The following is a 13,053-nucleotide window of genomic DNA, read 5'->3' as shown; positions in this document are numbered from 1 at the left end:
TCTTGGAAAATTTTCCAAGAACAGGTTGTGTTTACAGTGACCAAATGGTGTAAGGGCTGCTATTGTAGGTGGCCGAATGGTGCAAGGTGTAATGCAATGGTACCAGTTGAGTTTTTATTTTTATTTTTTGTTGGTCTTGTGGTGCCCTCTTAAAAGCGTTAAAGCAGGTCTGTATTGTGTGTGACAGCTATGGCTGTGTGGTGGTGCTTGTAATGCACGAACTCTTGACAGCAGTAGTGGTGTGACAGCTAGTTGAGTTTTTGCTAAGTAGTTGTGGTGGTGCTTGTAATGCACAAACTCTTGACAGCAGTAGTGGTGTGACAGCTAGTTGAGTTTTTGTTGAGTAGTTGTAAATGAGATTGCATGTGGTTAGTAAGTGCTGAGTTAATGTCGGTGTAATCTGTGTTTTTTTTTTTTTTTTGTGAAATTAGTAGTGGTGTGGATAAGAACAAAGGCGTGTGTATCTATCATTGTGTTTAGGGACTGCTGTAGGTTCTGGAACATCAAACTCTTGACAGTAGCACTTAGTTGGTGATTGGGAAATCAGATAAGAGGCAGCATTGAAAGAGTATCATGGCAGCAATGGGAGATGGTTGTAGTGATCAGAAACCTAGTGTGGTGGTTTCCTCTGACTATCTAAGTGTACAGATGACCTCAATTAAACTGAATGGTGAGAACTATGTTCCATGGGCCAAGTCGGTGGAAGTTTTTCTCAAGGCAAAGAGAAAAGTGAAGCATGTGAAAGAAGATAAACCACCGGCTGACTCTCCAGGGTTTGATGATTGGGAACACGAGGATGCTCATATCATGACATGGCTATGGAACAATATGGAACCCAAAATAAGTGCCAACTTCATGTTCTTAGATACAGTTAAGGACATATGGGAACATGCCAAGAAGCTGTACTCTGGGCAAAATAATACTACAAGGGTATATCAGCTCTATCAGGAGTACTTTGGTCTGCAACAAGGAAATAAAACCCTAGAAGAGTACTATGACAGTATGAAGAACCTCAGAAATGAACTCAATGTCTATCATCATCTCACTCCAGATGTTAAAGTTCAGCAACAACAGGGGGAACAACTAGATGTCACAAGGTTCTTAGTGGGGTTGAAATCAGAGTATGAACCAGTTAGAGCCCAAATATTGGGGGGCTCTACCCTTCCTACACTTGAGGAGTGTTTGCTCGGCTCCGTAGGATTTCTTTGGGATAGATAGAGAATCCCACACAATCTGATACATCAGCTTTTGTAACAGCCAGAGGAGGTGGACGTGGTACGAAAGGGGGAGGACATGCCTCCCAAGGAGGTCGTGCTGATTCCATATTTGGCCGTGGTGGTGGTCGTGACTCAGGGGGAGGCCGTGGCAAAGAAAAAGGCAGCTCTACAAGGAAGTGTACCCACTGTGGCAGGGAAGGACATTCCGTAAATTTCTGTTATGATCTTCATGACCGCCCTCCCTCTAAATGGGCCAATCATGCTATTGCTGGTGGGGTTGATGTCAGTGATAATCAACAGGCAGACCTAACTCCTTCCACATCTACATCTGTTTCCGGAAGGGAGATGGAGAGTGTACCGCGTGATGAGTATGAGCGGTTCCTTCAGTCCACTTCATAGCACACTACTGCTACTCTTGCCCACTCAGGTATAGCTTGCCTATCATCTAAAACCTCTCCTTGGATTATTGACTCTAGAGCCTCTGATCACATGACCGGGACTCCAGGTGTGTTCTCTTCTCTCTCTGAAACTTCCACATCTCAAACTGTTACCCTTGCCAATGGTTCCTCCTCTCCCATCTGTGGTGTTGGCAATGTTGACATGGCTTCTCTTTCTTTATCATCTGTTATATATGTTCCTAAGTTTCCATTCAATCTTATGTCTGTTAGTAAATTAACCAAGACTCTTAACTGCTCTGTACTTTTTTCCCTTCCTCTTGTGTTTTTCAGGATCTCAGGATGGGGAAGAAGATTGGTGGGGGGCATGAAGCTGGTGGATTGTATTACCTTGACGGTGGTGGATCGTCAATTGCACTTCAGACTTCACTCACTCCTCTACAGTGGCATTGTCGACTGGGACATCCTTCTCTCAAGGCACTCAAGATATTAGTTCTGTCTTTGAGTCATTTGTCAGTGTTACAATGTGAGTCGTGTCAGTTTAGGAAACATTGTCGTGTTTCCTTCAGTCCTAGAGTTGAAAGTCGTATGTTGAGTCTTTTTGCTTTGGTTCATTCAGATGTTTGGGGCCCGATCAAAATAGAGTCTTATAATGGTTACAAGTATTTTGTCACTTTTATTGATGATTGTTCAAGAATGACATGGATTTATTTAATGAAAGAAATGAGTGAATTATTTTCCATTTTTCAAAAATTCCATGCTGAAATACGTAAACAATTTGGTGTTCCAATCAAAGTTCTTCGTTCAGATAATGGTCGTGAATATTTTCTAACTTCTTTTCAACAGTATTTAGAACAGCATGGCATCATTCATCAAACGTCTTGTGCATCCACTCAACAACAAAATGGGGTGGCTGAACGGAAGAACCGTCATCTCCTTGAAACAGCTCGGTCTAATCTTCATCATATGAGTGTTCCTAAACGGTTTTGGAGTGATGCTGTACTTACTGCGTGTTTCCTCATTAATCGGATGCCCTATTCTTCATGGTCGGTCTCCCTTCTCTATCTTGTTTCCCACCTTGTCTCCCTTTCCATTAACACCTCGTATCTTTGGCTGTGTGTGCTTTGTTCACAATTTGAGTCCTGGAATAGACAAATTGGATGCACGCTCCATTAAGTGTGTCTTTCTTGGCTACTCTCGGACTCAAAAAGGGTACAAGTGTTACAATCCCATTACTCGGAATTGCTATGTTTGTCCTGATGTCACCTTTTTTTGAGTCTGTTCCCTTCTTCCCAGGAACTGAAGCATCTCCTTCTCCACCTTTACTTCCTCTTCCTCTTCCGGTCAGTGATCCCGTTCCGGGTGTTCCTGTTGGAGTTGACTCGTCATTTCATCCAGTACAGATCCCTACTGAACGACCACCAATTCGGCAAGTGTATACACGTCAAACGACACCGGCCCCTCCTCCAGCTTCTACCTTGTCCGTGGATCCTGTCGTTGCTCCTGTTGCTGAACCTTCAAGACTTGACCTACCCATTGCTTTACGGAAAGGTAAACGTAGTTCTACTCTCCATCCCATTTCCAATTTTGTTTCAGTATCTCGCCTTTTCGCCTCACATCACCAGTTTGTTTCACTATTGTCATCTATTTCCATACCTAACAATGTCCAAGAGGCTCTTAGTTCACCTGGGTGGAGGCAGGCAATGGAGGATGAACTCTCTGCTCTTAGCTCACTACTCTTCCCCCTGGTAAGCATGTTGTAGGTTGTAAATGGGTGTATATTGTTAAATACTTGCCAGATGGTAGTGTGGAGCGTCTGAAAGCCAAACTTGTTGCTAAAGGGTATTCACAGTTGTATGGAGTGGACTATATGGAGACCTTCTCTCCAGTGGCTAAGATTAGCTCTGTCCGTGTGTTAATTTCCCTGGCAGTTATGTATGATTGGCCCTTATTTCAACTTGACATAAAAAATGCTTTCCTTCATGGTGACCTTATAGAAGAGGTATATATGGAGCAACCACCTGGGTTTGTTGCTCAGGGGGAGGTTGGTAAGGTGTGCAGACTGAAAAAGGCAATTTATGGGTTGAAACAATCGCCTCGTGCTTGGTTCGGGATGTTTAGTGAAGTGGTGAAGAATTTTGGAATGAAACAATGCCAGGTTGATCACTCAGTGTTCAGCTATGACTCAGAAGCTGGAAAGATTTTATGAGTGGTCTATGTGGATGATATTGTCATAACTGGCAGTGACAAATTGGGGATCGACAAACTCAAGGTCTTTCTACAAAATCATTTTCAAACAAAAGACCTTGGGACACTGAAGTATTTCTTGGGTATAGAAGTTGCTAGATCAAGACAAGGTGTAAACCTGTGGCAAAGAAAATATGTTCTCGATCTATTGGACGAAACAGGACTGTTAGGTGCAAAACCGGCTGAGACTCCTATGGAACCAAATGTTAAGTTGAGCGGTGATATAGGGGGAATATTTGATGATCCTGGAAGGTATAGACGACTAGTGGGGAAGCTGAACTATTTGACTATCACGAGACCAGACATCTCCTTTGCAGTCAGTGTGGTGAGCCAATTTATGCAGAACCCTCGTATATCTCACTGGGATGCAGTTCTTAGAATTGTAAGATATTTGAAGGGAGCTCCAGGTCGTGGGCTATTGTATAAACCAGGAGGAAAACTTGAAGTAGTTGGGTACACGGATGCAGATTGGGCGGGCTCTGTGTTTGATAGAAGATCTACTACAGGTTACTGCACATTTCTTGGAGGAAATCTTGTGACGTGGAAGAGTAAAAAACAGACGGATGTGGCTAGAAGCAGTGTTGAAGCCGAGTACAGAGCCATGGCACGCACTACATGTGAATTAGTGTGGTTGAGGAATCTCCTACAAGAAATCGGGTTCCACATGGATAAACCTATAAAGTTGTACTGTGACAATCAAGTTGCGCTCCATATCTCATCCAACCCTGTTTTCCATGAGAGAACAAAGCACATAGAGATTGATTGCCACTTTGTGAGGGAGAAGGTTCTTACTAGAGAGATAAGCACAGAACATGTAAGCTCAGGTGATCAGTGGGCAGATTTGTTTACAAAAGCCTTAAGCTCAGGGAGAGTGAACTATATATGTAACAAGCTGGGATTATATGATATATATTCTCCAGCTTGAGGGGGAGTGTTAGAGTTAGCCGAATAAGGGTAGACTAGTCATCTCACCTTGGTTAAGTTATGAGCTTATGTGGCAGTCTTATTAGAGGTTCTCTGTCCCATACTTAAGTAGGGGCAGTTTAGTCCTTGTACATTTAATTAGAAGCCTAATCACTATTAAGAGGTCGACTGATAGGGTTTAGCTATCAAGTTCGACAGTAACCATCAAATCACTTTTTGCTTCAAAACCTAAAAATACCAATTCAAATCAAATTCCAGCCCCAAACTCCATAACCTCACCCTCCATCCACCATAGATTCCATTTTAGCGATTGTGATTAAACGAAACCTTCAAGGTTTAAAACTGCTCAAACACATCTCACCAATCACATCAAACTCTACCACTAACCGAAAGCCCATACTCAGCCATCATGCAAATTTTTGCAGCAAAACTTCGACATTTGACCCATTAACAATCCAAGATGCAACCTTTGATGCTTTCAGATTTTGAAAATCTATCTTTTCCGTTATGCAGCCATCATGCAAAATTTCTACCCATCCATTTGAAAATCTATCTTTTCCGTTGGATCCCATCAAACACCTATCATGCATTTTCACCTTTGATCTTCACCATCTGGCTTTCCATCAAACCTAGATTCCATTTCAAGCATCCTTATTAATCATAATACCCATACTCCAAATCACCTTGAAACCAACCCTTATAGACCAATCAAACCCTGCCAATTGTCCAAGACCCTCAAAAACCCTACCCAGTCAAATTCCAGCCCAAAATTCCTCTATGTACCCCTCCAAAACTAGATTCCATTTCAGCCTATTCCATTGGTTAGAACACTTTTCCCTCACATTACCTTAATCCAAACACATTTAAACTAATCAGACCATGCAAATTCCAGCCCAAAATTCCTCTATGTACCCCTCCAAAACTAGATTCCATTTCAGCCTATTCCATTGGTTAGAACACTTTTCCCTCACATTACCTTAATCCAAACACATTTAAACTAATCAGACCATGCCAATTCGTCCAGGACCCTTGGAAACCCTACCCAGTCAAGTTTCATCCCAAAATTCCCTCATCGGTGCCTCTTTTAGACAAAGATTCCATTTTGAGCCTTCTCATTGGCCCATTCATTCATCCTTCAAATCCCATTGATCCAAACATAGTTGAACCAACCAAGCCCTTCCATTGGGTCTAAAACACTCAAAAACCCCACCCTGACAATTTTCACCCAAAAATACCTTCATTTGCCACCTTAACTAAAAAGATTCCTATTCTATTGGCGCAGAACCTAAAGACCTTCCTACACCCTCAGGACCCATCTTCATCGTCCATAACTGGTCCCAAAATCTAGCCCACCCAATTGTAACCATTTTTGTCCTCACCTACCCCAAGAATAGCTAAAATGCCCCTAAAACCTTACAAAATCATGAAACTACCCTTCTTCCCTAATATATAATTCACCTAAAGTTTTCATTCAAATTAAATTTTCAAAAGGCTACTCTTCATCGCTTTCTCTCCCACCAACAAACTCGACCACAAAGGCAACCTACCCCATTTCAAAAGGCTACTCTTCTCCTTCCTTCCCTACATCCCCACCGCTACAACCGAACCAAAGTATCGCCACCCTCCTCTTCCTTTCTTTGCTTATCTTTCTTTCAGTTCCTCTCTATCCTTTCTTCTTAGTTTTTCAGTCCTTTTTTTCTCTTCCTTTGCTAATTTTTCAAAAGAAAAAACAGGGTATTGTTACCATCGCTGACCATCAACTAATTCAAATCTTATTTTCCCTTTCCTCCCATTGGAACTACATCAGAATTTCATGGAATCTTCTCAATCTACCATTGTCGACCTCTTCAACATAACTGGCATCTTATCCCATATAATTTGATTAACCGGGCTTTGTCTTAGCTCCTCATATGCATCTTATCGTTTGAATAGCAGCATCGCCTTATATCCAAGAAGGCTACATTTGAGAAGACAAATCTCTCTTGCTTCCTAACTTACCAACCATAGTACTAGCTTGATATGGTGGGATTACTTTCAAATCCGCTGAATAATTTCAGTTCCTTTGAACTTATTTGATCGAGGATTTATATTCGGTTGATATCCCCCATTACAGAGGTTGCCTCCATTCCCCAATAAGTTCCAGCACTTCATTTATTTAATTAATGCCATTCTGAAACTCAATAAGGCGTGTTTTAATTTTGTTATTCTGTTTGCTATCCTTTTGTTCCCAATCTTTGTTTTGCTTAATATCAAGTCAAACAATGATCCTATACTGTTATATCTATACTGAATTGATGGTGTTTTTGGGTATTTAACTATAGATTAGTGTAATTAACTAGGAAGTGCCCTGTCATTCATATTTTATCTTTACCCTTTAAATATCTTTCCAGATTGTGATTTAGTCATGACAAGTTTATGGTTTAACTTCCTTAGTTTGGCTGATCATTAGTTTCACTTTTTGGGTCTCATTCTCCTTGAATAAATTCTCTCGGGGATTTGCACCATGTTCTCCTTGCTCTAATTTCCCTTATGTAGAAATGATTGTTTCAGTTTATATCTAACTCAGCTAATTCAGATTGTTTGCTAATGGATTAACAGGTGAGTGCATCACCTATGATAGATTGTCCAAGCATCCTAGTTTATAAAATCCAAAATTCCATAAATTTGTTGTTTCCTTTTACCCTAGCTCCATTTGTGTTTCATATACATATCTTTAGACCTCGAATGCAAATTGATCTCCAATTTATCTGATTGTTAGTCATTTTCTCTTTTATTATTTTAATGTCTAGCGATTGAATTAAATCTGGTATGTGGCCTTGCCATTTTAGTTTGGACAGACTGTTGAAATCTTCTTGTGTTTTGTTGTATGGCTTTAGGAAGTGATGGGATGAAAAAAAAAATCTGAAACCATAAACTGATCACACATCTTACAGGGTAATAAGTGTTCTTCTTTGTTTTCCTACTTTCATTTGCTAAAGTCCTCATTTAGTTTTGAACCATGAAATGTTCCTTTGTAGGTGTGACCGTAGGCTTCTTCTAGATTAACCAAGGTGGCCTTAATAAACATATTAAAATAATACTAAGTAAAATAAAATAGGAAATGAATGATAAAAGAAGTAGAAAAGTTGGGCTTAGGAATTCTGAATGTGAATCTCTTATGTTTTTGTTGGCTAGACTTGAGTCAATTTATTTGGATCAAAATTTGGAGGACAACAAGGTGTGGTCAATATCTCCAGTTGGATCTTCCACTTGTGCTTCCTTTTTCAATTTCTTAACACAACTTACTGCCTTGGGGTGAACTTCGAGGTAAAAAGAAATTTAGAGCAAGCCTTTCCCTCCTAAAATTCAGGCCCTCTGTTGGGATATCTTTCTTGGGAAGATCAACACCTGTGATGTGCTGCAAGAAAGAAGGCCAAATAAATGCCTATCCTCTCACATGTGTTCTCTCTACTTGAGTAGTGGTGAAAGAATTTCCCATATTTTTATTTCCTATTCCTTTATGTTTTGTATTTGGGAGCGGTTTTGTTTTCTTTTTGGGTGCAAATGGACTCCTCAAGATGCGGTGGGCCTTTTTGATCTTAACTTCTTGAGACAGCAAACAAAAAGAGGAAGATTACTTTGGAAAGCAATGAGAGCAGCTATGGTTTCAACAATTGGGGAAGAAAGAAATGAGTGAATTTTCAATGATAAGAATAGGACTCAGGCAGAAATCTTTGAATCCTTGATTTAGTTAAACTAAAAGCTACACACTGGGTGAAAACATTGGATGATTTAAAAATTCATGTGGAAAGAGGTGGTACTATTGGCTCAAGACAAGGCGAGGGTAGTGATGGAGTGGAAGCCCCTGGACCCCAACTTCATAAAACTCTTTGATAGAAGCTTTATTGGCAACAGGGGGATTGGCTGTAATAGGGGGTGTTTTTTCAGTGATACAGAAGGTAGAGAGTGGTGGCGTTGTATCCAGGACCCTTGGACCATGATGATGCTTTGACAGCAAAACTGGTCAGTTTACTGCAGGGGATAAGGCTTGCAAAACAATTGGGCTTCCACAATATAAAGGTGGACGGGGATTCTCAAGTAGTTGTCTCATGCACCAGAAACAGTTCCCAGATCCCTTGGGTCTTCCGGTATAAATTCAGAGAGATTGTAAGCCTAACAAGGGAGCTAAATGTTGCCTTTAAGTGGGTGAGAAGAACACAGCAAATGGAATGGTAGACTCTTTGGCTAAATAAGGGGCTGTGAGACAGCAAATGTTTTGGGCAAACAAGGGGCTATGAAAGAATAACCATTTTTTGATTGAGAATTACAGGCTTTGTGTTTATGCTTATTTTGAGAATCCCCCATGCAGACCCCACCTATGGGAAATGGGAGAGGGGTGTCTGACCCCTTCCCTCTCTCATCCAATTCTTACCCAAACCTGCTAAGCCAGTACCTTCCTATACAAAATCACTATAAAGACCAAAATGGGGTTTCAAAAAAAAAAAAAGAGGCCCATCACTCCCTATTCATTCTCCTTGATGGATAGTGACTCCAAATCAATCCAAGTAAGCCATTTTCTGACGATCCAGATTGGCGACTCCACTGGGGAGGATCTTGGACCATAGGTGGGGTCCACATGGGGAACCATTTCTCTTAGTTGCTTTTATTGTGAATAATCCCTCTGCTTCTAATTATTATTTTGTTTCATGTTGTTGGATGTTATTCTTTTTATTGGCTTGATAGTTGCTTGATATTTTGTTTCTTCCTTTGAATGTCCACTCACACACTATCTGTGCACATCATCTTGCATTAGATTTAGGATCCCATGTCCTATTAGGAGAGGGGTTAGTAGGTGGAAGATTGTTTGGACTTTGTTCCTCCTATGTTGTATCAAAATCCCCCAAACCATCCACCAGCCAAAGAAGCCTGTCATCCGATAGGTGAAGGCTTGAAGGTTGGCAACCTTGTTGGAGGCATTGAGTCTAGGTGTCGATCCCTCCCCGTTTCTTTTTCCTGCAGAGAAACACACCAGCTGTTTCCTTCCATTCTCAAAAGACTCGACAACAGAGATGAAACTTCATTTTGTGTTGTTCTTTCTCACTGCAGCAAATCATCTCCCTTCCACTTCTTTCATGCTCTTCTAGTTTGAAAAGCTACTTCTAAGAAATTTTTAAACCACTCAAGTACATCTCTCCAGAAAAACCTATGCCATCCCCTTCTCCCTAATCCTCACTGTGAGTTTCCCATTGACTCTGAACTCCTCGAACATAAAGTTTTTCTCTTCAATCTTCAAAAAAGCATCTCAAGTGGACCTCCTTCAGAGAACTCTCCATTAATGTCAGTATTTCTGCTTTCAATGAGTCACCAATGCCAATCGGACCTGAAGCATCACTTGGCCTGATTCATTCCTAAAAAGAGTGTTTCCATGGGTTTATCTAGAAGATCAGTCTCATGTAACAGATTCATTGACTTAGAATAGTAAGTTGTGATTATAGAAAGCCGCAAACTATGAACCACAAGACTTCAAAACTTGGCAATCTCTCCAGTCATGAAAACATACAATGATTCCTAGAATGTAAATTACAGAACAAAATGACAATTTATGATGACAGATAGCAAACAGAACCTGAATAGAACCTTCAGCAAGTTGAATTATTCCTGTGGTTTCCTTAGGATCACCTCCCAAGGTTCCAAGAGCATAGTTTGCAGCAACCCAGGCATAAACACCTTCTTCCTGACCTACATCAAGATTTCATTGAAAGTCCCATTTGGATTACTTGGCATTTTTAGCAACAAAAAGATAAATTCTATTAAATGATATGAAGATACAACAGTACATTGACATCAAAACCTTCGTTTTGATCCTAAACATAGGAAAAGAAATGGAAAATCCCAAAATTTATTAATTATTTGCAAGTAGAGGGAAGATTTTTAACTTTTCATAAATGAAAAATTTTTCAGTATCAATTGTGACATCTTGCAAGTAATAAAAGAACTTTTTCCCATTGTTCACTGATGTGCATGTATTTTACCCATGATACATTTGGGGATATCTGATACTTTATTACCACCATAGATGATTTCTCCAAATTTACTTTGGTTGTATTTGTTGAAATCAAGATACAAAGCTCTTCACATTGGTCATCAGTTTTACCACTATAGTTCCACCTCCTATTCCTCTTCCATCCTCTTCCTCTCCTACTACTGACATCTCTACCAGCAAGCAACTTCAAGTTTAAAATAGAAGGTGGAGCAAGAAGACAAAGAAGATTAGTGACACCACACATGATCAACCAGAGTCTCCATGTACATTTACTATACCTAACTCATCTGCTTCTATCCCCATACCTAATGATTTTAATGTTCAAATTGCTATTAGGAAAGGTCTCATAGTTGCACTCAACACTGTATTTCTAATTTTATATCATATTCTTTCAGCACTTCTTTTTGTAGTTTTCTATGTCATTTATTCTGATTCTATTACTCGCAATCTTGCAGAAGAAATGTCAAAACTTGAGTGGAGGAAGGCTATGGAAGATGAGATATGTGCTCTAGAAAAAAGATGTACCTGAAGGCTGTACAGTGAAAATGGGTTTTTACCATTCAAGTATAAAGCTAATGACTCAATAGAAAGATGCAAGGAGAGATTACTGCAAAAGGATACACCCTAATGTATGGAATCAACTAAATAGAAACTTTTGCACCAGTAGTGAAAATGAATTAAATTCAAGTTCTTTTGAGAGCTGTAAAATATTCTTGGCCTTTCTACCAATTGGGTATTAAAAATGCATTCTTACATGGTAATCTTTGAGAAGAAATTTGTATGCTACTAGTATGCTTGTTGAAGAAGGCAACATATGGGCTTAAGAAATTGCCTCTGGCTTGGTTTGACCAGCGTACAAGCAAAGCCAAGTTGATCACAGATTATTTGTGAAGACTAATGCACAGGATACAACAGCATTAATTGTTTATGTATATATTGTGCTCAATAGGAATTTTCATGTGGAGATTAAGAATCTCAAACAATATTTTTCCACTGAACTTGAAATTATAGCCCAAGGAAATTTAAAATACTTCTTAGGTATTAAAGTGGCTAGACTGAACAAGGGAATATTCATTTCAGAATATAAGTATACTTTGGACTTGTTGAAAGAAACAAGAGAGCTTAGGGATAGACCAGATAAAACTCCCATCGATTTAAACCACAAAATAAATGTGAATGATGGTGAGTTATTAGTTAATGCTTGTTGAAGTTTGACCTGCCCTAGAATTCTGTCTTGTTCGTTGACTGTAAAGTAAACAGCAAGTAGGAGAAGAAAGAAGAAGAGAGAAAGGCTAGTTCGAATTAGAGAAAGATAATCTCCCTAGATTCGGCCAGACCTGTTATTATATTATTAACTTGAGGGAAAAGACTTAAGTGCCCTTCTTTAAGTAAGAAGCACTCGAACTAACATAACAGTAAACATCAACCTTCTCAACAAGTACAAAGACCAAAATACCCCTTCACTAACACCACTAACACTCCCCCTCAAGCTGGTGAGTATATATCATATAATCCCAGCTTGTTACATATGTAGTCCACTCTCCCCCGACTCAAACCTTTTGTAAACAAGTCTGCCCACTGGTTTCCCATACTAACATATGCAGTTTCTATCACCCTATTCAGCACCTTCTCTCTCACAAAATGATAGTCAACTTCGATGTGTTTGGTTCTTTCATGAAACACTGGATTGGAAGAGATATGAACCGCTGCCTGATTGTCACAATAGAGCTTCATTGGAGTACTGATGTCATATCCTATCTCCTGTAGAAGGTTCCTCAGCCACACTAATTCACAAGCATTATGTGCCATGGCCCTATATTCTGCTTCTGCACTGCTTCTTACCACAACTGTTTACTTCTTACTTTTCCACGTTACCAGGTTACCCCCTAGAAAGGTGCAATAGCCTGTGGTGGATCGTCTATCAGACATAGAACCTGCCCAATCAGCACCGGTGTATCCTTCTACTACTAGTTTTCCACCACTCCTGTACAGCAAACCACAACCAGGAGCTCCTTTCAGATACCTCACAATCCTTAGCACTGCATTCCAATGTGGGACCAAAGGTTTCTGCATGAACTGACTCACCACACTAACCGCAAATGAAATATCTGGCCGAGTAATGGTTAGATAGTTTAGTTTGCCTACAAGTCGTCGATATCTGCCAGGGTCTTCAAATACTTCACCTATATCACTGCTCAGCCTCGTATTTGTTTCCATAGGTGTCTCAGCCGGTTTAGTACCCAACAAC

The 13,053-nt window shown here is 40.1% G+C and overlaps 1 protein-coding gene across 1 annotated transcript in view; it reads right to left on the bottom strand.

Annotated features, from left to right (window-relative positions):
• LOC148871653 (putative apyrase 6) overlaps positions 1–13,053 on the bottom strand; it is a 105,983-nt gene that overhangs the window by 53,652 nt on the left and 39,278 nt on the right. The window contains exon 2 of the mRNA XM_088973810.1: positions 10,389–10,501. Within this exon, the coding sequence (XP_088829936.1) occupies positions 10,389–10,501 (113 nt within the window). The remainder of the gene's footprint in view (positions 1–10,388; positions 10,502–13,053) is intronic.

The sequence above is a fragment of the Nelumbo lutea genome, chromosome 2, assembly GCF_056320005.1.
Source record: "Nelumbo lutea isolate HS-2025 chromosome 2, American lotus-T2T, whole genome shotgun sequence".
NCBI classification, from domain to species: Eukaryota; Viridiplantae; Streptophyta; class Magnoliopsida; order Proteales; family Nelumbonaceae; genus Nelumbo; species Nelumbo lutea.
This window is presented reverse-complemented; position numbering and strand designations above follow the sequence as displayed.